At 36.5% G+C, this 25,910-nt stretch overlaps 2 protein-coding genes across 7 annotated transcripts in view; one reads left to right on the top strand and one right to left on the bottom strand.

The window, feature by feature from the left end:
* Nucleotides 1-17,184, top strand: part of LOC120081536 (inactive poly [ADP-ribose] polymerase RCD1-like) — a 28,207-nt gene extending 11,023 nt beyond the window's left edge. For 3 of the 6 annotated variants that reach the window (XM_039036502.1, XM_039036501.1, XM_039036503.1), the window contains 5 exons: nucleotides 10,931-11,172; nucleotides 11,370-11,461; nucleotides 11,662-11,844; nucleotides 11,922-12,014; nucleotides 15,754-16,069. In XM_039036502.1, the coding sequence (XP_038892430.1) occupies nucleotides 10,931-11,172; nucleotides 11,370-11,461; nucleotides 11,662-11,844; nucleotides 11,922-12,014; nucleotides 15,754-15,903 (760 nt within the window). In that variant the 3' untranslated portion in view covers nucleotides 15,904-16,069. The other 3 variants (XM_039036506.1, XM_039036505.1, XM_039036504.1) reach the window with 3 other exon arrangements.
* A 530-nt stretch (nucleotides 17,185-17,714) lies between these two features.
* LOC120081538 (probable inactive shikimate kinase like 2, chloroplastic) overlaps nucleotides 17,715-25,910 on the bottom strand; it is a 26,574-nt gene continuing 18,378 nt past the window's right edge. The window contains exon 8 of the mRNA XM_039036507.1: nucleotides 17,715-18,047. Within this exon, the coding sequence (XP_038892435.1) occupies nucleotides 17,935-18,047 (113 nt within the window). The 3' untranslated portion in view covers nucleotides 17,715-17,934. The remainder of the gene's footprint in view (nucleotides 18,048-25,910) is intronic.

Genomic DNA, 25,910 nt, shown 5'->3' with positions numbered 1-25,910 from the left:
AAAGGTACTAGGTCATGCACCAAACACTCTATGACAAGCTTCTTGTCTTACAGTAACCTGTCTACGAGATTTAGAGCTTTCACCACCAGCCTGGATAATGTGATAATTCCAGGCAATGTGCACAAGGCTATGGAAATTCCTGAATGTCGAGGTGCAATTATGGAGGAAATGCGGGCCCTTGAGACTAACAAAACGTGGAATCTGGTTAGTCTTCCGAGAGGTCACAAAACCGTAGGGTGTAAGTGGGTTTTTACTGTCAAATACAAGTCAGATGGAACTCTCGACAGATATAAGGCCAGATTGGTTGCAAAAAGATTCACTCAGACGTATGGAGTGGATTACTCAGAAACCTTCTCACCTATGGCAAAACTTAACACTATTCGTGTCCTCTTTTCTATGGCTGTTAATCAAGACTGGCCTCTCCATCAGTTGGATGTGAAAAATGCGTTCCTGAATGGTGAACTGGAAGAAAAGGTTTATATAAATCCACCTCCAGTTTGAAACACAGTTTGGCAATCAGGTGTGCAAATTAAAAAAATCCTTGTATGGCCTGAAGTAGTCCCCTAAAGCTTGATTTGATCGATTCACCACCTTTGTTAAATCTTAGGGGTTTGTTCAAGGGCATTCAAATCACACCTTGTTCACTAAGAAATCAGCACAAAAAAAAAATAGTGGTCTTGATTGTCTATGTTGATGATATTATACTGTTAGGAGATGATTCAGCAGAGATTGACAGGTTGAAACGACGAATGACATGAGTTTGAGATAATAGATCTCGGTACCTTGAGATATTTCCTAGGAATGGAGGTAGCAAGATCAAGAAGGGATCTCAGTGTCTTAGAGGAAATACACACTCGATTTATTGAAAGAGACTGGAATGACAGGGTGTAAACCTGCAGATACACCTGTAGAAGCCAACCTCAATCTGATAGAGTCAGCAGATGATGTTCATGTAAACAAAGAGAGATATCAACGGCTAGTGGGGAAACTGATATATCTGTCACATACCAGACTTGATATATCATATGCAGTTAGCTTGGTTAGTCAGTTCATGCAGGCTCCGTATGAAAGACACATGGAGGCAGTCACACGGATCCTGAGGTATTTGAAGTCTTCTCTTGGAAAGGGCTTGGTTTTCAGAAAGCATGATAGAAGGAGTATCGAGGCCTACACAGATTATGACTGGGCCGGTTCTGTTACAGATAGGAAATCTACCTCAGGATACTGTACCTTTGTAAGGGGAAACTTAGTTACCTGGAGAAGTAAGAAGCAAGGCGTTGTGGCTAGAAGCAATGCCGAAGCTGAATACAGGGCTATGAGCTTGGGTATATGTGAAGAGATTTGGTTGAAGAAGGTTCTGGTAGATCTACATCAAGAAAGTCATGACCCGATGAGACTTTACTGCGATAACAAGGCTGCTATTAATATTGCAAACAATCCGGTTCAACGTGACAGAACCAAACACGTTGAGATTGACCGACACTCCATAAAAAAAAAAAACTGGATAACGGTAGCATTTGCATTCCTTATGTTCCGTCCAACCAACAAGTTGCGGATGTTCTCACCAAAGGGTAACCCAGACAGACTTTTGACACTTGTGTTAACAAGTTGGGTCTCATTGATATCTACGCCCCAACTTGAGGGGGAGTGTTAAAATTATATTTTAGCCCTAAGGGCGTTTTTGTCTTTTATCAGTTTAGGATTTCTCATTGTTTGGTTATATATACCTGTTCCTGTATTGTGTACCGTGTATCTGAATTAAAAATAAAAAACTCTTATCGTGGTTTTTTCTCCCTGGTCTAGGGTTTTCCACGTAACTCTGGTGTTTTCTTTTTCTTCCCTAACTTTTCAAGAATAGTAATAGAAATATATGTCCTACAACGACAAAATTTGTAACTTGCGATCCTCTTGCCTAGCAGGGAAAGATTTACCTTCGTGGAAAGGTTGATTCATTTGGATCGACATGAGAGTCCAACTACATTGCATTGCCAAAATCCATATTGTATATTTGAAAGAGGTTGACCTTGCTTCTCTCATGTTACAATCCTCTGCCCATCGAGCCCCCTTTCTCCTGATCCACAGAGACAAAATGGAGGACTGGTGCCAATAGTTCATCACGGAAGAAAGGACTCACTAAGCCGAGATCACTAACTAATACTAACAGAATAGAAAAGAACCGTCTTTTCTATATACTTTCCCCGATTCCGTTGCTATTGCGGGCTTTACGCAATCAATCATATCATATAGATATCCCTTCAACGCAACATAGGTCATCGAAAAGATCTCGGAGACCCACCAAAGCACAAAAGCCAGAATTTTTTTAGAAAATGGATTCCTATTCGAAGAGTGCATAACCGCATGGATAAATTCACACTAACCCGTCTTTTGGAACCAATTAGGGATTTTCCTTGGAAGGTATTGGGAAGGAATTAGAATGTAATAAAATCGATATATATACATATATACACACATATATGTAATATATGTGTATATATATAGGCAACTAAGGAACCCTAATCTAGGAGATATAAAATTACAATAAAGGACAACTAAACATAATTACAATATAAATAAATATTATAACACTCCCTCTCCAGTTGGAGCTGATATGTCAATTATGCCCAACTTGTTGCACAGATAGCTTATTCTTGCTCCGTTTACTGCTTTAGTAAGGATATCTCTCAATTGTTCTCCAGTCTTCACATATTCTGTAGATATCAATCCTTGTATTTTCTCGCGAATAAAATGACAGTCCACTTCAATATGTTTAGTTTGTTCATGAAATACTGAGTTGGATGCAATATGGAGAGTAACTTGATTATCACACCATAGTTTAGCTGGCACAGTAGCACTGAAGCCCATCTCAGATAAAAGTTGATGTATCCACACTACTTCACACACAGATTGTGCCATAGCTCTATATTCTGACTCAGCACTTAAATGGGAAACTGCATTCTGTTTCTTACTTTTCCACGATACCAAATTTTCTCCTATAAAAACACAATATCCAGAGGTTGATCTCCTATCTTTTCGAGATCCAACCCAGTTAACATCTGAAAACATTCAATCCTTGTATGACCATGATCTTTATATAAGAACCCACATCCAGTGCATCTTCTATATAACATAGGATTCGTTCAACTGCAGCTCAATGATTCACAGTCGGGGAAGACATAAACTGACTCACAATATTCACAGACTAAGCAATGTCAGGTCGTGTCACTGTTAAATAGTTCAACTTTCTGACTAATCTTCTATGTCTCTTAGGATCTTTAAACAATTCTCCTTCCTTAGCAAGTTGCAAATTTGGTATCAGTGGAGTACTACATGGTTTGACTCCTAGTTTACCTATCTCAGACAACGAATCAAGTACGTATTTTCGTTGGGACCGGTAAATACCTTTCTTGCTTATTATTACTTCAATACTCAAGAAATACTTCAATAGCCCCAAATATTTGGTATGAAATTGACCTTGGAGAAAAATCTTAAGAGAAGATATACTTGATACATCATTTATAGTGATAACGATATCATCAACATATACAACAAGCAAAGTAATACCATTGTCAGATCGTCGATAGGATATAGAATGATCGGACGTACTTTTCTTCATACCAAAACATTCGAGTGCTTGACTGAACTTACCAAACCATGTACGAGGACTTTGTTTCAATGTATACAAAGATTTTCGAAGGTGACACACCTTATCATTCTCCCCCTGAGCACCAAATCCAAGTGGTTGCTCCATATAGACTTCCTCTTGAAGATCACCATGAAAAAAAGCATTCTTAATGTTTGATGCGCCAATTGTGTGTGGCAGCCATCGATATAAATAGTCGAATGGAAGTTATTTTGGCAATAGGAGAAAATGTATCAGAATAATTAGTCCCATAGCTTTGGCATAACCTTTGGCAAAAAGACAAGCTTTCAACCAAGCCACTGTTCTATCGGGATTGACCTTTATAGCAAACATCCACTTACACTCAATGCCCTTCTTTCCAGCCAGACGCGAAACGAGATCCCATGTACCATTATCATCCAAAGCAATCATCTCAATCATTGCACTACGCCACCCGGGATGAGATAAAGCTTCATGAACAGAGTTAGGGATAGAGGTGGAATCAAGAGATGTAATAAAGGAATAAGTGGGAGGAGACAACTGGTTATACGAAACAAACGAAGAAATAGGGTAAGTACAAGTGCGTTTACCTTTTCGAAGGGCAATGGAAAGATCATCACTTGGTCCCGAATCAGATGTCGAAGAAGCTAGTGGTGGAGAACATGGTTCTGAAGATGGCTATGGAGGATGCCTGAAGTAGACTCGAGTAACCAGAGGGTCAGAAGGAAGAGACACAAAGGAAGGTGGAGGAGAGGATGACGTATCTCATAGATAAAAAGATCATCATCCTCCCTCTGACACGGACTCTACGGTGATGGACTAAAGGATATATCTTTGAAAAATGTAACATCAGGAGATACGAGATACCTGTTTAAAAGTAAGACTATAACAACGATAGCCCTTTTGAACACGTGAATAGCCTAAGAAAATGCATTTCAAAGATTTCAGATCTAATTTGGTACGATTTGGACGAATATCCCAAACAAAACAAACACAACCAAAGCTCTCAAGGGCAATAGGAAACAAAGATTTTGTAGGAAAAAAAGTACGATAAGGAATCTCTCCATTGAGGATAGAGGAAGACATTCTATTAATCAAGAAGCAAGTTGTGGACACAACATCAACCCAAAATTTCTTTGGAACATGCATTTGAAATGATAAGGCGCGGGCTGTTTCAAGAAGGTTTCTATTCTTTCTTTCAACATCTCCATTTTGAGATGGAGTGTCTACACAAGAGGATTGATGAACGATGTCATGACCACATAAGTAAGATCCAAGTACATGAGAGATTCACCAGCATTATCAATTCACAAGGTTTTGACAGCGACAATAAATTGATCTCGAATCCCAGCATGAAAAGCAAAAAAATGAGTCAATAACTCAGAATGATTTTTCATTAAATTTAACCAAGTAACATGAGAATAATCATCAACAAAAGTAACAAAGTAATGAAAACCTGTTTGGGACACGACTGGACAAGGACCCCAAATGTTAGAATGGACTAACTAAAAAGAAGCACTGGCTCGTTTATGAACTCTAGGACTAGAACTAAGATGATGAAATTTAGAAAACTGACACGAATCATAATTCAAAGACAAAAAGGAACGAAATTCTGGATAAAGTTCAACACCAACAATGATGGATGACCCAAACGGGAATGAACTTCAAACGGGGATGTAACTCCAGAGCAAGCCACAACTTTCGGTATCTGATGGTCAAAAGTGTAATGGCCCCCTGACTCATGTCCTCTACTGATAATCTTCTTCGTCATACGATCCTAAAACAAGCAATAACCAGGAAAGAATGAAACAAAACAATTAAGGTCACGAGTAAGTTGGTTAATAAAAATTAAATTAAAAGACAATTGAGACAAATGTAATACAGAGGACAGAGAAAGTGATAGAGTGAGAGAAATGGTGTTGGATTTAAGAACAGAGGAGGTTGATCTATCTGCTAAAATGACAAACAGAGATGAGACAGAGGGACAAAGGCGTAGAAAATAAGTTAGAATTAGCTTTCATATGAGCAATGACACCAAAGTTTATGATCCATTTAGTAGATGAAACAAGAAGATATTTCGTATTACTTGTCTCGACAATGGTGGCAATAGGATTTGATGAAGAAGATGCCTGCAAGGATTCTCGGAATACTTGAAATTTAGCAAAGTCGTCAGCAAAGATGACAACAGACTTCTCAGCCATATTATTGGTGGAAGCTATCTGAGCATGTTGAGATCGTTGAGTCTTATACAACTTTTGACAATCACGTTTCATATGTCCTGGCTTACGACAATAGTGACAGATGATCTCTTGAGAATCTGATCTTCGATTATAATAACTAGGCTTCTGAGAGTTGTTAGTCATCCCTGAAGTATCCCAGGAGTTATTATTATTCTTACTCATAAGAGCCGTTAGGTTGAGAAACAGGCAAATCGGATTGAGAACTCTCAATATGAAGAACACGACTGAAGGCTTCCTCTAATGATGAAATTTCAGAATCAGAAAGAACCTGTGTTTTAGCCATTCTAAACTCAGGTAAAAGTCCATTAAAAAATATCATAACAACCATCTTTTCTTACTGAGCTTGTTGAACCTTGAATCGGGGCTAAACGGCAGTAGTAAAGCAAGTTCGGCAGCTGTCTTCTTAAGTCTCATGAAGTAACTTGTAACAGATTTTGCTTTCTGTTCAGCTCAAAAGAATTGCGTACAGACATCAAACATTCGATGAACATGTTCTTTTCCAGAGTATTCTAAGAATTCTAAAAGTTCCTTCAAAGAATCACAATGATCTACCAAACCAACCTCACTTTCGATAGAATTCTCAATCTGAAGATAAAGTCGTGCGCCGACATGAAGCCAAGCTTTTTTCTTATCATCTTTTGGTGGCTCCTTAGTCAGATGATCATCCATATTTGCACAAAGCAAATAAAATTGAATCGTTCGACGCCAATCATAGCAATTCAATCTATTTAACTTGTATTTGGTTATCTTCAATGCTAGGGGTATTACATCAGATACTACCATATGTTTCACTTCATTCATTATGAACTAATAAACAGTTTGTAGATCTCATAAGCGGAAAGCAAATCAGAATCGAAATCAAAGGTGAACCAAAGAACAAAACAACTCCAAATTGAAACAAAACAGACAAACCCTAAGCACAAAAGGGTACTTTTCCAAATAACTCACAACCGAGTAGATTTCAATGGAACCAAATGCACAGAACAATAAGAAAAGATGAGCCGAGAAGAACCCAATTGACGGGACGTGGAGAGGTTGTCTCAGGCGCTGGCATGTGGTGATGGAGAAGAATCTTTGTGGCGGCGCGTGAACCTCACGCGCGGTCGTTCCCGACAACTGACGACTGTAGACTGGAGCGGACGACGGCGGCGCTTCTCCTGGGATGGGTGGTGTAGAGAAACGACCACTCAAATTTGATGAATCAACTCAAACCCTAACCTTGTGAGAAGCGTAAATCCTAACATAGCCGTCAGACGAATATTCTAGACCCTAGATTGCTCTGATACCATGTTCTCAATAGTTTTAGAGAGAAATAATGATCTTATTAATTAATCAGGCTGAAGATACACATATACACACATACATACATAAATACATACATATATATATATATATATAGGCAACTAAAAAGCCTTAATTTAGGAGATATAAAATTACAATAAAGGACAACTAAACATAATTACGATACGAATACATATCATAACAATGATTAGATTCGCATTTGGTTCAAGATCGGTTCGGTCTAGTTAAATCGGTTTAGTTAAGTCAGACCAGTTTGGTTTAGTCAGGCCGACTTAGTTAATTTAGTCAGATAAGTTTGATTTGGTTTGATTCACCTACTTAGTTAATTCTGTGTTTTAGTTCTTGTTTTTCAGTTTCAACCTTTGCTCTATTTTTAGATCTTCCAGGATTTCTGTTCTGTTTTCAAATTGGTCATTCGTGGGTTCTGTTTTAGATCTCTGTTTCTAGCCTAGAAGTTCTCCGCGCTTTAGTTTTTTGTGGGTTTTTGTTTCCAACCAGGTATGCCGTGATTTGATTTGAAAGTTTTATTCAATTACCACCCTCATCTGCCAGTTGCTTCACAAACTCAAGTTGGCCGCCATCCTTCTACCTTGAGTTTGAGGGAGTAAATTATGGCTTAATTAGTAGTATTTTCCTTTCTTGTACTTTTTCCTTTTCTGCTATTTTCTTTAATCACATTCTTGGTATCTATTTATTTTGTAATTTAAGCTGATTATTCAGTATATGCTGATTATGCCGATTATTCAATAATATACGCAAACAACAGTTTGGACTTGGGATGTTTGTTTTGATAGATTTTCAATCTAGTTGCTTAGGTGTAGACAATCTCGAGAGGGAGTTACTTGACCCATTCTTCATGTTGTCACGAGTAAAGTTGACCTAGCTAGGCTAACGCCTCATTGTTAAGGCTTGTCATCTCTTAATTCTAAATTTCCTAGCTTGAGTTAGTAAACCCTACTTTGCCTATCTATTTGTGGATGGAGGGTGATTGCAAATTTCTTCCATAAAATTCTTCAGAGTGTTGGTAAATTTAGAGGTCATTGGTAATTAGTTTTCGAAATACCATGCATTCTCTTATATTTTTAAGAAACAGAATTGGCAATGCATAGGGATAGGGCATATTTTTTGTTTTGCCACCAAGAAATGAATGAATATTCCATAAAATTGATTCACAGCTACAACGACAGAGTCATCTTCTTTATATGTGCTTGGAAATCCATATATAAACTGTGTGGAGAGATCTATCTATATATATCTTTTTATATTTGCAGCAATCAATGTAATCCTTTACGTAAGGTTGCTGGAAGAAACTTGATACGTTGAGCATCTTTTTAGATAATTTTTGACACCCACGTAACTGATAGAATCTAGTAGAACGAGCTACTCACCAAAAGGAACTATTATTAGCCTTTTGAAATTTATATCTTAGAACATCTTTTTAATTAGTGATAGTCTAGGCAATCACAGTGGATGATCCTCGGAATAGGAATTCATCTGTGAAGGTGTAGTCATGTTTTTTTCTTTTTTCTTTCTTTCTTTCTTTTTTTTTTTTTTAAGGAAACGAGCCTCATTCATTGAATTACTGAAAAGAGACTAATGCTCAAAGTACAATATAAGGATACAATGAACAAAAAGAACCTAAGGATCAGGAGGTGCACCCAGACATCTCAACTAGGTTGACACCCCATAGCATCCTCATCATATCTTAATACATAGCAACCAAAGCAAACTGAAAACAAATAACATTGATAATCTAAAAGGCCAAGAATACAAGCCAAACAAAATTAATCTGAATAAATAAATGTCTTGGATGGAAAAAATCCAAGAATGCCTTGGAAAGACAGCACCAAAAACAAGAATTAAGACGAGCAATTGAAGGTGTAGTCATGTTCTACCCACTTCTCAACCTAGAATCAGAGACTTCTTCATTGTCCTTATAATGATCCAGTTATCACATGAAATTATCTTCTTAGAGTTTCAAGAAGGATTCAATGATGGTATAATGCATCAACAATGTGATCGGAAGGGCATGTTTGGAATGATTTTAAGTACTTGAAAACACATTTTCGAACATATAGAAAGTCATTCCAAACAAGCACAAATTCTATTCTTGTGTTTAATGGAAAACTAAACCTTTCAATATGGGAAGTTATTAATAACAGTACGACCTTACTTGAATAGGATTTGTTCTATAGATTGTACAATCGTGTCCTTGAGTTTGAAGGAAGTTATTAATAACGCTCTGCATTACTCTCTTGCCACTTAATGGTCAGTGTGTCCTTGAGTTTGAAGGAAGTTATTAATAACGCTCTGCACTACTCTCTTGCCACTTAATGGTCAGTCTACTTGATTAGGTGATTCCAACCTCTTAACATTTTGGATGGCTTGGAGGACCTTCTCCATGATTGAAGAAGTGCTCTTGAGTTTGCCTTTCGTGAGGAAGGCTAAGTTTTGTAGCATGCTAGCTTTTCTTTGTTGTTGTTTTGCGTTTTTTGATCAATAGGAACAACAAGAATTATAGAGAGTTGGAGAGATCGAGTGAGGATGTGTTGGAAGGGGCTAGGTTTAATGCTCATCAGTTAGTAGATTCTTTTGTAATTATGATCTTGGTTTGATTTTGTTGGATTTGAGGGCCTCTTTTTGTGGTTACTTTTGAGTCCCCTCTTGTCCTTTTTTTGTCTGGCTCCTTGTTCTTTTCGTCAGACTCTTTTTGCTTGCTCTTGGTTTTCTTTCATTTTATCATGGTGGAAGTTCGGTTTCTTACCAAAAAGTGGGAAAAAAAAAACATTTTGATTACCAACCTTCTATGAAACAAAAATTCATGTCTCGCCCAACACATGCTAAACACTTATTAGCACGATAGGTACAAGCGTAATAAGCGTCTTTTTCATGGACTTTTGTCCCCTCTTCTAAATGTTTTATGGATTTAGTTCTTTCTACTACTCATCTTTGGTGCAAAACTAAACATCCTTTTTCCCATTTCAGTTTATCTGATTTATCATCTTATTGGATGCTTTTATTGTAACCACCTTTTGGTGTTGGGTTTATTCTTTTATTTCATTCATCAATGAAACATTTCTATTAAAAAAAAAAACGTACTTGGACAAATTGAATTCAAGTCCTTCACTTGTCAAGCATAATAAATATACATAAATTATGAGGTAGGACAAAAATTCGTATAAAAAGAACAGAACAAAAATGACAGTCTTTTGTAATGAAATACATAAAAATTAGTATAAAAAGAAGACAGAAACACAAATGACCATCTTTAATGGTGAAATACATCAAACTTTTTAAGCATAGAATAAATAAACTTTTTGATTTTGAAATTTCTTATAAAAATGACATTTATTTTAAAAGATGTATATTTTAATTAATGTGACTTTTGTGTTTGTGTCCTAATTTTTTTTAAATACAAAAAATAACATTGACACTGTCCATGTTGTGTTTGTGTCTTGTGTCTATGTCTGTGTTTGATGCCAACCAATAATTTTCATCCTTCTAGAACTGAGGTAGATGGCCGAAGATGTTTTACATTTTCATGTCTTTTCTTTATCATATTTGCCATTGGGTCCATTATATAATTTGTACAATTCAGTAAAATTTTCTTCTTATTATACATCTACTTTGCTTGCATGTTTTTCTTATTGTTCATCTGGCCATGACAATTTCATACCTAGTATTTCTCAGGATTCATTTTGTCCTTTATGTCCTTGGTAAACAGACACCATATTGCTTTCAGAAGATTTGATCTTTTGTTTATTTACAGTGCAAGTCACTGCGATATTGATGACAATAGAGTGCAGTATCTGGTATTTTGCCGTGTAATATTGGGAAACTTGGAACTTCTTCACCCTGGAAGCAAACAATTCCATCCAAGTAGCAAGGATTTTGACAGTGGAGTGGACAACCTTACAAAACCAACATATTACGTTGTATGGAGAATGAATATGAACACCCACATCTATCCAGAATCTGTTGTTAGTTTTAAGGTTGCTCCCAATCCCAAAGGTGATGATCTTCTCTGGGTGCACTGTTTGTTTGGAAGAGCCTGTGACCTAATTCTTGTTTTTCCTTGATTAGTTTTACTAATTCTGCCCTGGGACAGCCATATTTTTATTAGAGTTTTCTGATTTGAAATAGTAGGAATTTAATGAATACATGTAATGTTATTCTGAGCACTTATGGATGCTGATCCATGTGTGCAGTTGAAAACCGTACTAATGATGTTCCGAGGATCACTGCATCTTGCCAAGGGTCTCCCGACCAAATACAGTTGGAGTCTTCTGTAGTTAATGCGGTAAGCCTTCACATTTATCAGTTGATTTATGTCTATTACATTCCAGCAATTCATCATGAAGGTTTGAAATATGGGTTGTGGTTCATGTTTCTTGTTTTCCGAATATGGCATCTGGTGAACTGTGTCAAAATAGGAACCCTTCATTTATATTTGATCTTTTAGCTCGTGGCTTTACTTGCAAATATTAAACTATCTTTTAGGTTAGCGACGGTCAACCTTCAGATGTTTGGAGATCTCATGAAAGAGCAGTTAGTGTGGGTTCCAACTCTATGAAAACGCCCAAATCTCCATGGATGCCTTTCTCCATGTTGTTTGCTGCTATCTCTAATAAAGTTTCTTCTAAAGAGATGGAACTTGTCAATATGCAATACGAACAATTCAGGGTAATTTGGAATTTAAATTTTATGTCATACTTCTTTTCATGTCTTTTCATGTTATTTATATGGATACTGTTTTCTAGGCTAAGAAGATGAATCGTGATGATTTTGTAAGACAGCTGAGGCTGACAGTTGGAGATTCTTTGTTGAGGACTACAATATCAAGTCTTTGCAAGGTCATCTTCTGCTTCCTCTTTCCTTCTTCTTCTTCTTCTTCTTCTTTTTTTTTTTTTTTTTTTTTTTTTTTTCATTTTTTAATTAAAATTGATGTAGCCTAAATAGATAATAGGAGAATTCTCCCCAAGAATCCAATCAAGTCCTTATTATGAATTAAAAGTTATCAATAAAAGAAGACAATCCCTATATTTATAGAGAATTGGAAAGCAAATTAATCCTAATCCTTATTAATAATAATTTTTTTTAAAAAAAACTAATCCTAATCCTAATAAACCTTGGAAACTAATCTTAATCTTAATAAACCTTGGAAACTATTCTTAATCTCAATAAGCCAAGAAAACTAATCCTAATCAATTAAGGATTAGACCAAGATACTCTAATTTACCTTGATCCTACTACATCATTCTATCCCTCCCAAAAAAAATTATCCTCGAGTTTCAAAAAGAAAATAAGAATACAAAGTTTTTTTGTTGTTGTTGTTGTTGTGCGCAATGATTTGTAAAAACCCCAAATACTTGCACTGTAACTACAAAGATTGAAGGAGTCCATAAAAAATCTGAGAACTGTAGAGTGTGAACCTCATCAAAAATTTTCTTTGGTGGTTGAGAACTGTATACAAGTCTGCCACCGAGATTTTGCTCAACCATTTTAGCCAAAGTTGGAGAGGATTAGACCAAGATACTCTAATTTACTTTAATCCTACAACATTAAAAATTCTTCTGATTTTCAATTTCCCTAAAGTTCATTCTACCTTTGATACTTTGACCTCTGTATACTTGAAAAGTCAACTGTCTCTCTTTTTGGATATGAAGCAAACATTTCATTGTTAGATGAAAAACAACAGGATAAAAATAAGAACACCCAAGTAGTGCAGATAACGAGTAACCAAACCAAAAGGAAGACCTCCTAAGAGAAATACAAAAGGTAAGAACAAGAAGGAACAAAGTGCCCTAGGGAGAAACGAGCTAACAAAAATAAAAAAGTAAGACCGCTAAACCAAAGAGACACTGAATCTAAATATGTCCAATGTTTCTTTTTGAACTCTATACATGAAAATTCAACGTCTCTCTTTCATGTCAATGAATCAAATTACTCCCATATCTATAGGTAAAAAACAAATCACAACCTTTTGCAATTGTTAGTAATTTGTTAACTTAGACCCCATTTAGTAATCATTTAAGTCTCATTTGGTAACCATTTCCTTTTATGTTTTTGGTTTTTAAAAATTAAGTCTATTTCCTCCCCATGGTTGAATTCTTATTCAAATTCCAAAAACAAAAACAAGTTTTTAAAAGCTATTTTTTTAGTTTTCATAATTTGGCTTGGTTTTTTAAACCAGTGGTAAAAAATAGATAAAGAAAGAAATTTGGAGGGGGAAGTAGTGTCTATAGGCCTAATTTTCAAAAATAAAAACAAAAAAACCAAATGGTTACTGAATGGACATTTAGTTTTTAGTTTTTAGTTGTAGAACTTATGACACTACTTCCACTTATTAGTTTCTATGTTTTGTTATCTATTTTTTTACCAATGTTTTTAATAACTAAGCCAAAATTTGAAAACTAAAGAAAATGGTTTTTAAAAAGTAGTTTTTTTTTAGACTAAGAATTTAAGTGTTTCTTTAAAAAATGTGAAAATCATAAGCAAGCATAAATTTTATAAACAAAAAACTAAAAGTAACTACCAAACGGGGCCTTAGTTACTTTTATTCAGGATGTTTAATTGTTTAGTCCTCTAAACCCCAGGTCTTAGTTTAGGTGGGCTAAAATTGGAAACATACTAGGATTGTTGATTTTTAGAGAAATTGAAGTACCACAACCCAGTAAAAATCAATTGCAACTTTGGAGCTTGTAATCCTTTATCAATGTAAATTCACCCCATGCTACGTGGAAAGAAACCAAATGAAAATGGCTTAGACATTGTCATAGTTATTGAAATATCTATTAAAAATTTAATGCATAGCTCAATTGACACAAGCCTGTACTATCAACGTCAAGGTCAACGGTTTAATTTTCCCACCCTACCTATTTTCAAAACAAGAGCTTGTAAGAAAAATCAACCTAAGCATAGCTCATAATGAAGGTTAACCGTTAGAGGGTTGTATCCTCATGTCTGTATATTGTTGAACACCCCACGTATTTTCAAAACAAAAGCTTGTGAGAAAAGTTAGAGCATAGTTCATGATGAAGGCACTATGACTGTAGAGGTTCTCCTCACGTGTGTTTTTGTTGAACTTATTAAAATTCAAAATAAATAGTGCCACATTGAATTATATACACATCACTTATTTGAACATCAAGCTTTTCACTTTCACCAATGGAGCATAATTTCAAAACATCATCCAGAAACAATTGGAGTTTAGGAGTTCAACAAAAAACCAAAAAACTGAAAAACCAAACCGATCCACTGGTTTAGTTTTGGTTTTTAGTACGAACTGGACATCTAGGTTTGTATTTAGAGAAAACCAAAGGGTATTGGTCCAGACTGGTTTTTTTATTGGAAAAGCCAATCAAAACCAACCGAATCAGGAGTATATATGTACCCTTAAAAACACTCTAACATTAGGTATCTTTTAGTATTTTAATTATGATGCATGTATATTTGTTTAGAAAAAAGATCGATTATAATGGAACATGTATGTTTGTTAATTAGAAAATTGCCAAGAAAAAAAACACAAAAATGTTCAATTTCAATCTATAGAAAAAAAAATAGACCAAAATTTAATTTTAAAATAGTATAAATGACCCATTCAACAGAAAAGTGGAAGTAAAAATAAAAAATTGGATGAAAAAAAAGAAAGTACCAAAAAACCGAGAACCAAACCGATAATAAACTCAATAAAATAAAAACCAATCAATTGTTTTTGCTCTTTGCTGGATGTCGGTTTGGATCCCTTATTAAAATGATTGGTTCCATTTGGTTCATGGTTGACCCTAAAACCAAAAAATTCAAACCGACTATCACCCCAATAGAGTTCACCAATGTAGGAACAAAAATTTATCTTGGAAAAGGATAGAAATTTTGTGTAGGGATGGAAGATGGGTTTCTCTTAATCTCTTGGAGTTGTTTGACTTCCTGATGTTATCATGAAACACCTAAGTTTAAATGATGAGTTATGGTAAATTTAACTTTTTAATACCAATACTTTAATTCTCCTCTTACTTGGGGGTGGAAATTTGGACTAAACCCAACGTATTAATAAATTACCAGAGTCTGAACACGGTGTCTCAGGTTCGGTACCAACTTAATTTTGAGAGGAATTAGATATTATATCATATTCACGGATGTAAAACCAGATCTTCTTATAGTTACATAGGAGCAAAAACCTATACAAATAAGGAAAGAAAAATGAACAACTAATAAGAGAACAAATGTGGAAGAACGAGGCTTGGTTTTATAACGACTTTATTTTAACTTTTCGTTTTTAATGGCCTATTGCAAATTAGTAATGGAAACTGAATCTATTACGGCTAATAAGAGAACATATATGGAAAACAAAGAGTCTATGACAATGATTTTGGTTTTACTTTTCTATTTTTCAAAATTATGCTTGCTTCTTAGAATTTTTGCCTATTTTAAAAATTTATGCTTGCTTCTCAGAATTTCTTAGTTTTGTTTTTTGCTTGTCTCCATAGATAGTTCTGTTTTTCCCCCTTTCAATTTCACTCCGTGGGGAGTTCATATCCTTGGACACTATTGTTCCTATTCATCAATCAAATAATAGTTTGTAAGCATTTCTAGAGGGCTTCTCTAGCATTTTGTGACAATTGTTGGTGCATCGGTGAAGATTTCAAATTCAATGTCATCAGACAAGATATGAGTTTTCGAAAGATCTTCAGGGATCCATCAAGAGGACAAAGCAACCCGACTGCAGTTTACCTGGTCAAATAGAAAATGATTCTCCCATTCTTTACCTAGTTGCTCGATATTTTTTGTCCCCGATGAGTGGTTTAGTAAGCTATATGGATTCTGTGGACATTTTTGGTTCAATTAGGAACTCTGGATGTCGTTAGAACATGAACTTGTTTTCAACTTCCTAGTTGAAAAACTGTCTAATTGTTCGATTTGTCTCAGTGATAGTTGAGTAGATTCCATCAGTCTATAGAGTCCCAAGCGTTCATCTTCTTGGAAAAAAGAAAAAAACTTTCAGGCGTGGCCCCTGTTGATTCTACTGGTCCTTATTGTGCCATATTCAGGAGTCCTTCGGTCAGTTTGTTTCGAACTGGTGAGGATCATGATTAACTTTGACTCTTTGTTGGAAAAAAGATCAATTTATCTCCTAAACTTTTGGAGCTGTATCATTTATAACTCCAAACCAATAGTTGTATCAATTTAAACACTAACTTTTACAAATGATTCAGTTTAGACTCTATGTTAATGGTTTATAACTAGTTTTACTTTATTCTATTTTAAATCAACTCAAAATCACCCAAATAAAATCATGTTCACCCCCAATCCAATTATTTTCAGCATCTTTCCTATATTTTGTTAATTTCTGCATTTAAAATAGACCTCATACATGTGTTAACTTCAAACGAAATCCTAGAAGAGGGTCTAAATTGATTCATTTGTGAAACTTAAAGGTTTTACTTATACAATTATCAATTTGAGTGTGTCAACATTAAGTAGTAGTGTTAAGCAGTGATATTTTAGAGCCAAAATCAGAACTTCAATGATGTCAAGCATCAAAGTTTAAGCAATTTAATTTGTAATTTAACCGAAGAAAATCATTTCATTTGGTCTTTTATATGAAAATTTGAATAATATTGTATAGGAAATCTGCTTTTGGTAGGTATGTCCAATATTTTTTCTATTGAAACTTCTCGCAGGTGCCACTGAAATCATCCAGCCCATAACACGAGGATCTGAACCAATGAAGATAGAAAGTGCTTTTAATGGTAATGGTTATGTGATGCTTTTGGTTAGAATGTGTCGACATAAAATTGTGAATATGCTCATCATTTCTCTGGAACTTATGTTTTTCTGTTTAGGACTCTTGAAATATACTTTGATTTGGGTTATTTTCTTTGAATATTATGTTTGAGTTATTATTTTTATGCACAAGGATTATTGAATGTTAGTAGTGTATCAGGAAGTTGTTGCAATGGTAATGAGACGAGCAAATGTATTTTGTGATCTCATCATATATGAAATTGAAGTTATTGAAGTTTATATTGGAGTCTCATATCTCCATATTTCTATCACATTTTAGTTTGTACGCGATTATTTTTCCTTCCAGAATTTCAGTTGTATTTAATCGGTCTTGAACCTTGTATTTTGTGTGATTGTCTCATAGGTTTTATAAAAAATTGATTGGTGTAAATTTGAATTTTATGCCAAAGAAAATTCTTAATTTTCAATTTTGTGTATTCAGATTTCTAAATAGACATGAGCTTTTTATAATGTTGAGACTAATAGGTTCTTTGGTCATACTATAGTTTTTAACAAATTTGAAAATTTCAAACCTTAATCTAAATTTTGTCTAATAAAATTTCAAAACTTAGTTTAATTTTCAAAGTTTTAAAGATCAGATAAACACAAAATCTGAACTTTTAGGATTAATCAAATTTAAACCTCAATAACTAAATTTGTAATTTAATCAAATTTAAATCTCAATGAAGATGCAGTTATAATGTTGTGACAATGCCAAAGTTGCAAAAAAAAAAAAAAAAAAAAAAAAAAAAAACTGTAGGGCGAAGATATGAATATGTAAAGAAAACAGGTATGTTTATACTTTGATTCCACCCAAAGAGCAATAATTAAGACAGTAATAATAAATACAAAAAGCCTTTTGTTCTATTTTGACGGCCAAATTGTATTTGATATATATATAAAACCCTTTTTGGCCGAGGTAGGGTTGAAGAGAAATGACCAGAAATTTGTTAAGAATTTAATGGCGAAAGAAACAGCAGCATCTTTGTTTCAGGCACTGCTACTGTTGTTTGTTTTTTGATCGGAAGCAGGATCCCAACCTGGAGGTTTGATGTTTGGCCAATCACCCCGACATCCCAACCGAATGTAAAGACTTTTCTTATCTACAATAACATAGCACAGCAATTCACTCAACTGAAATATACCCGAATCACACAAGCAGAGCAATTATTCACAGTACAAGAGAAAATCGACAGCCTTGACGTCACAAACTTCAATATGAAATCAGATCACAAGATCAAAAGTCGTTCCTTCAGGTGGTTCCACTATATAATATTGAACACTTGTTTCTTATTGTATTCTTTTAATCAATAACATTGGTTTGATGGATTCGTCCATCAAAATATCGGGTTAAAAGCATGAAATAAATTGCAAATCTGGAAAAATGAGCAGCCTCTGAGCAAAAGCAAAATAATGAAGTGGCTAAATATTCTTGTTCATTGAGAGTGTTTTTGGGTCATAAGACTCACAACTAACAACATATAGTTTCAAGCTAAACATGGGACTTTACAGTGACCAATGGTTAGATTCACAAAACTGGCACAAAAACTAGCATTATTATTAAATCACTAGACAATCCAAAAGTTTAAGCTAAAGGATTATATTTAGTTACCTCAAGTTTCTATACGGGTTTAACCGTTGAATTCCAAGAAGCATTGCAAAAAGGATTTAACAATATATCAAAGAAGTGGTTATCCCTTTTTCCTAATTAGATAATGGGAGGGATTGGTTTATGAGTCCAACTTTACGTTCATGTTAGATAATAAACCACTACTCATATTTGTCCTTTTCGTAGGTCACAGCAAACTTGAAGCCTTTAAATTCAAGAAAAGTAGCTGTTCAATTTGACACATTCAAAATTCTTGGTCTGGACGTATGACTGAAGCTATTTTAACTAGACACCCTGCTTAAGATCACATTCTAATAATTAAACATTTTTTTAACGTTGAAATGTCTCCCTCCCCTTTCCTCCCACACCAACTCCTCACCCCTTCCTCCATCCATTCCGCCGGAACTCACCATGCCTCCTCATCTTAACCTTGCCTCCTTCCCTCCTTCTCCCCCTCCCTCCAACCACTCACCGGTGTCTCTCCCTCCCCTTTGCCTTTAGTGTCCTTCTCTGGCGTTTTTTGCCATGGAACTAAAAAGTTGTTGCATCCTCGATCACTTCTTCTGTATATAGCAAGAGGGACCCGGTTTCCATGTGGAAGACTTGAAAAGAGGCCAAACCATTTTCCTTTCAATGGCCTCAGCCCCTGGCTCCAAGAAAGCTTTCGTAGACTCTTGATTGGCTCAACATTTGAATTTTTCTTACTAAAGGAAAGTAGACCAGAGCTTCATCCGTCTAGCCAAATTTCGAGCCAAAGATATGTGGTTTGTAGAATGTGCAGTTTGGCCTGCTTCAGGGGGATGAAAGAACATCCACATTCCGTATGGTGATGATAAATCCGGATGGCAAGATTTCAAGGACATGATTGGAGTCAGCATCCACAACTTCAAAGAGTCCCCCTGTTCAACAAGTCTTTCTTCAATGAAGTTCCCTTCTGAGCTAGAACAGGTCAGTAATATTTGGCCAGTGCCTTCCCCCTTAGGGCCTTATGAAAGAAGTTACTCAAAAGTGTTAAAAGGGAGAAAGGAGTTTCCTTATTCGGCCTTTAAGTCCTCTAAGATTAATGTCGAATCTCATCTGAAGTCCCCTGTTCCAACTTTGGTAAAACAGAGTAAGAAATCTTTTTGGATTCAGAAGAATCATGAAGTTATCAAAGAAGACTTTAGTAGCTTATGGATCATTTCAAGACTTTTGGTATTTAACGAGTGGAAGGAAATAGCAAAAGAACTAAGTAAGGCCTTCAGCACCAATGTCATTATCAATCCCTTGTTTGCAGACAAAGCTTTAATTAAGGTCAGCCAAGGTGATTTGAACGATCTAGTTATATCTTAGGGCAAGTGGCAGCTATTCGGTTTTTATCACTAGATGTTCGAAAAATGGAATCCAATAAGGCATGGTAGACCCTTAGTAATGAAAGGATTTGGGGGCTGGTTATCAATCAAGAACCTCCCACTAGATTATTGGTGCAAAAATACTTTTGAAGCAATAGGGGCCTATTTTGGTGGTCTTGAATCAATAGCAATAGAAACTCTTAATCTCACCAATTGTTTGGAAGCTAAAATTCAAGTCAGAAGAAATCTTAGTGGCTTCATGCCGACAACCACTTAAATTAAAGATGAAAATCATGGCAATTTCTACTTAAATTTAGGTGACATCGAATGCCTAGAAGCGCCCTTCAAGTCTTTTGGTAATTTACTTTTTAAGGATTTTTCTAATCCAATAGACTTGGTTCGTTTGAATCAAGTTATAAAGGACGAAGGTGTCAATTTCCAAATTGCTGTTTCAGATTGGTCCTTCCTTGTTTCTTCTCAGTCCAAGCCAAGTTTCTCAAGAAACCCGAATCCGTCTCCAAAAAAGTCTATCTCGAAGCCACAGATCTTGAAAAGAGATGCGAGCATTGCCAAGGAATGTGAAAAGTCACCTCCATTGGAAAGAAACACTGATAAATCAGCCACTTAATCTTTGGTTTTAGCGGTAGAAGTCGAACAGCCATCAGAAGGTGGAGAGTTCCCAGTGAAAGAGGTTGAAAAGTCACAGATTCTTGATGAAGAAACTGAAAAGGCGCCTCAAATAGTCTCCTAGCCTATTCCAATCTTGTCAGAAGATTCAGTTGCCAAGAGTCTCCCCTCGGTTTTCACTTTCTGAAGAAGGCCCTCTCTCTGCCATTAAGAAGAGAGATTTTGGGAGGTAGTTCAGCCGGCAATTTCCCTTTAGAAGTTGAAAAGCCACTCGCACAAAAGAAAGAAAAGTCATTAGGCCTCTACAACATGGGAAAATTTAGTTCTCGGCAGACAATTTTTTTTGCCCCGAGCACTAAAGAAGCTCAAACGTCATTTAAGCCTGCTTCACTCCTCCCCTGCCCTTCCATGAGTAAGTCTTCTTCCCTTGTCTCCGTAAAACAGTTGGATCCTTTGCCACTGTTAGATTCAGTGCCCAACTCAAGCAGTCTCGCCCCCTTTCTTGTGCCTTCCCCTTCTCCCTGCATTAAGTCGACGCCCAGACCTAGCAGACCAGTGGCCAAACGGCACTCCAAAGCAAGACATTCCTCATGCCTCTTTAAATCCTTTTCAAAGCATTTCATCAGAAGAAAGCACTTGAAGGAATCTTTTAAGAATACTTGCCTCAGAGTAAAGCCAGTGGTTGATCAACATCCGAATCTACTAGAAGCTAGATGCACTTCTTCTCAAGGACTGTTCCAAAATATCAGGTCAGCCCCCCTATCTTCTCACCCTCCTTTCTTTGAACACTATTTTTTCCTTGCCTAATTCAGAGTTAAATTTTCTGAGAGGCTCACCAAGTTCCTCCCCAGGTGCATCTTCAAAAGAAAAGGGAGATGCCCTCATTGAATCCCCTTTCAACGTGAGTAGTGAAGAAGTTGATTGGATCAATACAGATGAAGATTCAAAGGATTCAAGGAAAGAAGCATCTCTTTTATCTGACTTAAATCCCCTGTTCCAGACAGAGGATGAAAAGCCTTCAGAAGCAATAGTATCCGACACCATTTCTCCTGCCTTTCCGTTTGATCTTTCAGCCCACCTGAAGTCCATAGTCACTGATTGCAAACTTATATTGGATTGACAGTTGGCTGTTAAGGCTGCATGCAAAACTTCGGTCTATAAAAATGAAAATTATGACATAGAACACGAGAGGCCTAAAAGATGCTAATAAGAGATTGGCTCTCAAGCGATTTCTAAAGAAACATAATCCTTCGGTAGTTTTAATTCAAGAATCAAAGAAAGAGAGTTTTGAAGCAAGCTTCATCAAATCCCTTCGGAGCTCCAAAGAGATAGGCTGGGATTTTGTTGAATCATATGGCACTTCTGGTGGTTTACTGATAATGTGGGACTTGAGCTTGATTTCTGAGAATGAAACTTTGAAATGTGGGTATTCTTTATCAATAAAATGCACCACTGTTTGTAAAAAGACTTGCTGGATCACTAATGTTTATGGGCCAAATGACTACAAAGAAAGAAAATTTGTTTGGCCAGAACTTCTCTCTCTCTCAGTTTATTGTAAGGAAGCTTGGTGCATCGGTGGAGACTTTAATATTACAAGATGGGCCCACGAGAGATTCCCTTTGGGCAGAAGCACTAAAGGTATGAGGAAATTTAATGACTTCATAGACCAAGCCAAACTTCTGGAGGTCCGGTTGAGAAATGACAATTTTACTTGGTCAAGGGAAGGTGTTTCAGTTTCAAGATCTCTATTAGACTGATTTTACATCTCTAAAGCATGGGATGAGTTGTTTGAAAGCTCTATAGCCAATAGACAAGGCCATACCTTATCCGATCACTATCCAATTTTACTAGAAGCTACGGCTCCTAAGCTGGGATCCCTCCCCTTTTAGATTCTGCAACAGCTGGCTGCTCAATAAGGAATGTTTCAAACTCATTGAGACAGCTTGGTTAAATAGTGAAGCTCGTGGTTGGGCTGGTTTTGCCCTTAATCAGAAACTGAAAAAGGTGAAAACAGCAGTCAAGGAGTGGCACTCTAAATTCCAAGAAGATCAAAAAAGGAAAGAAGAGGAGCTGTTAGAAGAAATTGAAAAGTGGGATGCTCTTGCCGAAAGTTCTAACCTCTCTAACAATGAAATTGCAACTAGATCCTCTTTGAAATTTGATTTAATGTCACTCTATAGGCTAGAGGAAGTTAATCTAATTCAGAAAAGTAAGTTGAATTGGCTCAAGTTGGGAGATAAAAACACAAGCTTCTTTCATAGATTCCTTGCAACAAAGAAGAGAAGAAACTTCATCTCTGAACTAGTAGATGATCAAGGGGTGCCAACTAAGTCTTGTAGAGAGATTGAAAGCTTAATCCTGAATTTCTATAGTAGCATCTTCCTTAAATCTCCAGGGAGGAGACACATTCCTTTAAACCTAGAATGGTCGTGTATCAATTCAAACCAGAATTTGACATTACAAGCCAAGTTTTCAATTACAGAAATAAAATCAGCCATAAAAAACCTTGGAAAATGCAAAGCCCCTAGCCCTGACGGCTTCACCATGGAGTTTTTGTTGAAATTTTGGAACCTGATCAAGGCAAGCTTTCAATCCACCTTTGAGGAATTCTACAAGAATGGTAAGCTTAATGCTTGTATAAAAGAAAACTTCACCTATTTAATTCAAAAGAAGAAAATAGCAGCTGCGGTCAATGATTTCAGGCCAATCAGTTTAACTACCGTGATATATAAGGTCATTGGTGATATATAAGGTCATTGCAAAGGTGCTGGCCGAAAGACTAAAATCGGTAATGCCTAATATCATTGCTCCTTCCCAAAGTGCCTTCATTGAAGGAAGGCAAATTTTGGATCCCATTCTTATTGCTAACGAAGCAGTGGAAGAATATCGAGTAAAAAAGAAGAAGGATTGGATTCCCAAGCTTGACATGGAAAAGGCCTTCGACCGTGTTAACTGGGATTACTTAGAAAAAGTGTTGAGAAACAAGAATTTCAGCTAGAAATGGATAGAGCGGATTATGGGGTGCGTAAAAAATCCAATGTTTTCAGTCTTCATCAATGGTCGACCAAGGGGAAGAGTGGCTGCCACAAGAGGCTTAAGGCAAGGTGATCCCCTCTCACCATTCCTTTTCCTTCTTGTTAGTGAAGTGTTAAGCGCATTGGTGAACAAGCTTATTCAATCCGATCTTGTTGAAGGATTTGTGGTCGACAAATAAAAAATCCATGTTTCCATCCTTCAGTTCGCAGATGACATTTTATTATTTTGTAAGCATGACAACACCATGCTTGCAAAACTTAAGCAAACAGTGGAGTTTTTGAATGGTGTTTGGGTCAGAAAGTGGATTGGGAAAAATCAGCCCTTTATGGTATTAATGTGGATGAAAATGAGCTGATTTCCACCGCTGCATCTCTGAATTGTAAGGCTGACCACCTTCCCTTCTCCTACCCAGGGTCGCCTCTAGGTGGTTATCCGAAAAAACTATCCTTTTGGCAACCGGTATTGGATAAATTTCAAGCTAAACTGGATAAATGGAAAAGATTCAATCTCTCAAGAGGAGGTAGAGCCACTTTATGCAAGTCAGTCCTGTCAAATCTTCCAACTCATTATATGTCCATCTTCCTTATGCCTAAAGGAGTTATTTCAAAAATGGAGAGGATAACAAGGAACTTCTTTTGGGAAGGACATAATGGAAGCAAGCTGAATCATTTGGTGAAGTGGGTTTCGGTGCAAAAACCCTTGGCGGATGGAGGCCTCGACCTTGGTGGTTTCAAAACAATGAATTTAGCACTCCTAGCTAAATGGGGATGGAGATACTTTAACAAGGAAGATTCCTTCTGGGGCCCGGTAGTCAGAAGCATACATGGCAAAGATTCCTTTAATTAGCACATGGCAGGCAAAGGTGGTAGAAGTTTGAGAAGCCCTTAGGTTAGTATCTCGAAGTCTTGGCTGAAAGTTGAGTCTTTGGCCACATTCAAGCTCGGAAATGGCAGCCGGATTGCGTTTTGGTTAGACCCTTGGGAAAGAGTGACTCCCTTCAATACCTTGTTTCTATGTCTTTTAGAATCACCTTGTTTCCAAATGGTTCAGCAGCTGACCATTGGGACAGCCGCTTGGCCTCATGGTCAATCTCCTTCCGCCGCTTACTTAAAGATGAGGAGGTGCTTGCATTTCAAGACCTGCTTGGAAAAATTGCAACAAGAAGAGTCTCAGTTGAGTTTGATAAAAGGGAGTGGTCCATATCAACCTCGGGTCTTTTCACGGTCAACTCTCTTAAAATCCACCTTTCCCCCTCCTCCCCTTTGGATAATTTTCTCTTCTCGGCCCTATGGAAGACAAATAGCCCTCGAAGAATTAGCATTCTCATCTGGATAATGTTTTATGGTCAACTAGATGTAGCCTCGGTTTTACAAAACAAGTTCCCATCCAACTCCCTCTCCCCTTCAATTTGTCCACCGAGCCTTCACTCTAACAAAGATCCTCTCCACCTCTTCTTTTCGTGCTCATACTCAGTTTGGTGCTGGGAGAAGTTGTTGTCCATCTTCAATCTCTCATGGGTCATGAACAATGATTTCAGGGGAAACATATTGCAGCTTTTAGTTGGAACAAGCCTCCATAATTCCAGCCATTTACTTTGGATTAACGCGGTCAAAGCTCTTTTGGCAGATTTATGGTTTAAGAGAAATCAAAGGGTGTTTCATGATAAATCTCTTGGGTGCCAAGATCGCCTCAAATCTGCCCGTCGTCGTGCTTCTTCTTGGAGTATCCTCTCCAAGCATTTTAATAGCTGCAGTTTAACGGATTTCAATCTCAACTGGAGAGCTTTTATCTTCCATCCCAACGGTGGATCTTAGCTTCGCCAGCTGTTTGCTCTCCCTCGTTTATTTCAATTTGTCTTGTTCTAAGTTTTCCCCCTTCTTCGGCCATTGTTTGGGACTAATTATGCGGTTTGTTTCATGTTTTGACTTCTCTTAGTATTAGTTTTAATTCTCTTTTCTTGGATGTGATGGGGCGCTAAGAGGGTGTCAACCTAGTTGAGATGCCCGGGTGCGCTTGCTAATCCTTTTAGTCTTTGCTTTGCTCATTGTATAATCCTCTTGTACTTTGGGCTTTAGCTCACAATTATCTTAATATAATGAATCGTTTTTGTTGAAATACGTTAAATTAGCCCTAAGGGCATTTTTGTCTTTTTACTATATTTGCTAAATTAGGGTTTCACTTCATTCTATTTATATCTGAGGTTGGGTCTATTGTAAACATGACATAAAATAATAAGTTCTTTTCTACCGTGGTTTTTCTTCCCTGAATTAGGGTTTTCCACGTAAACTCCTTGTGTCGTCTTCTTTTCCTATTTCAATATAGTATCAGAGCAAGGTGATGAAACCCTAACCCCAGTAGAAGAA

The sequence above is a fragment of the Benincasa hispida genome, chromosome 7 (assembly GCF_009727055.1).
Source record: "Benincasa hispida cultivar B227 chromosome 7, ASM972705v1, whole genome shotgun sequence".
NCBI lineage: Eukaryota > Viridiplantae > Streptophyta > Magnoliopsida > Cucurbitales > Cucurbitaceae > Benincasa > Benincasa hispida.
Note: the sequence above shows the minus strand (reverse complement) of the source record. Positions and strands in the feature narration are given on the sequence as shown.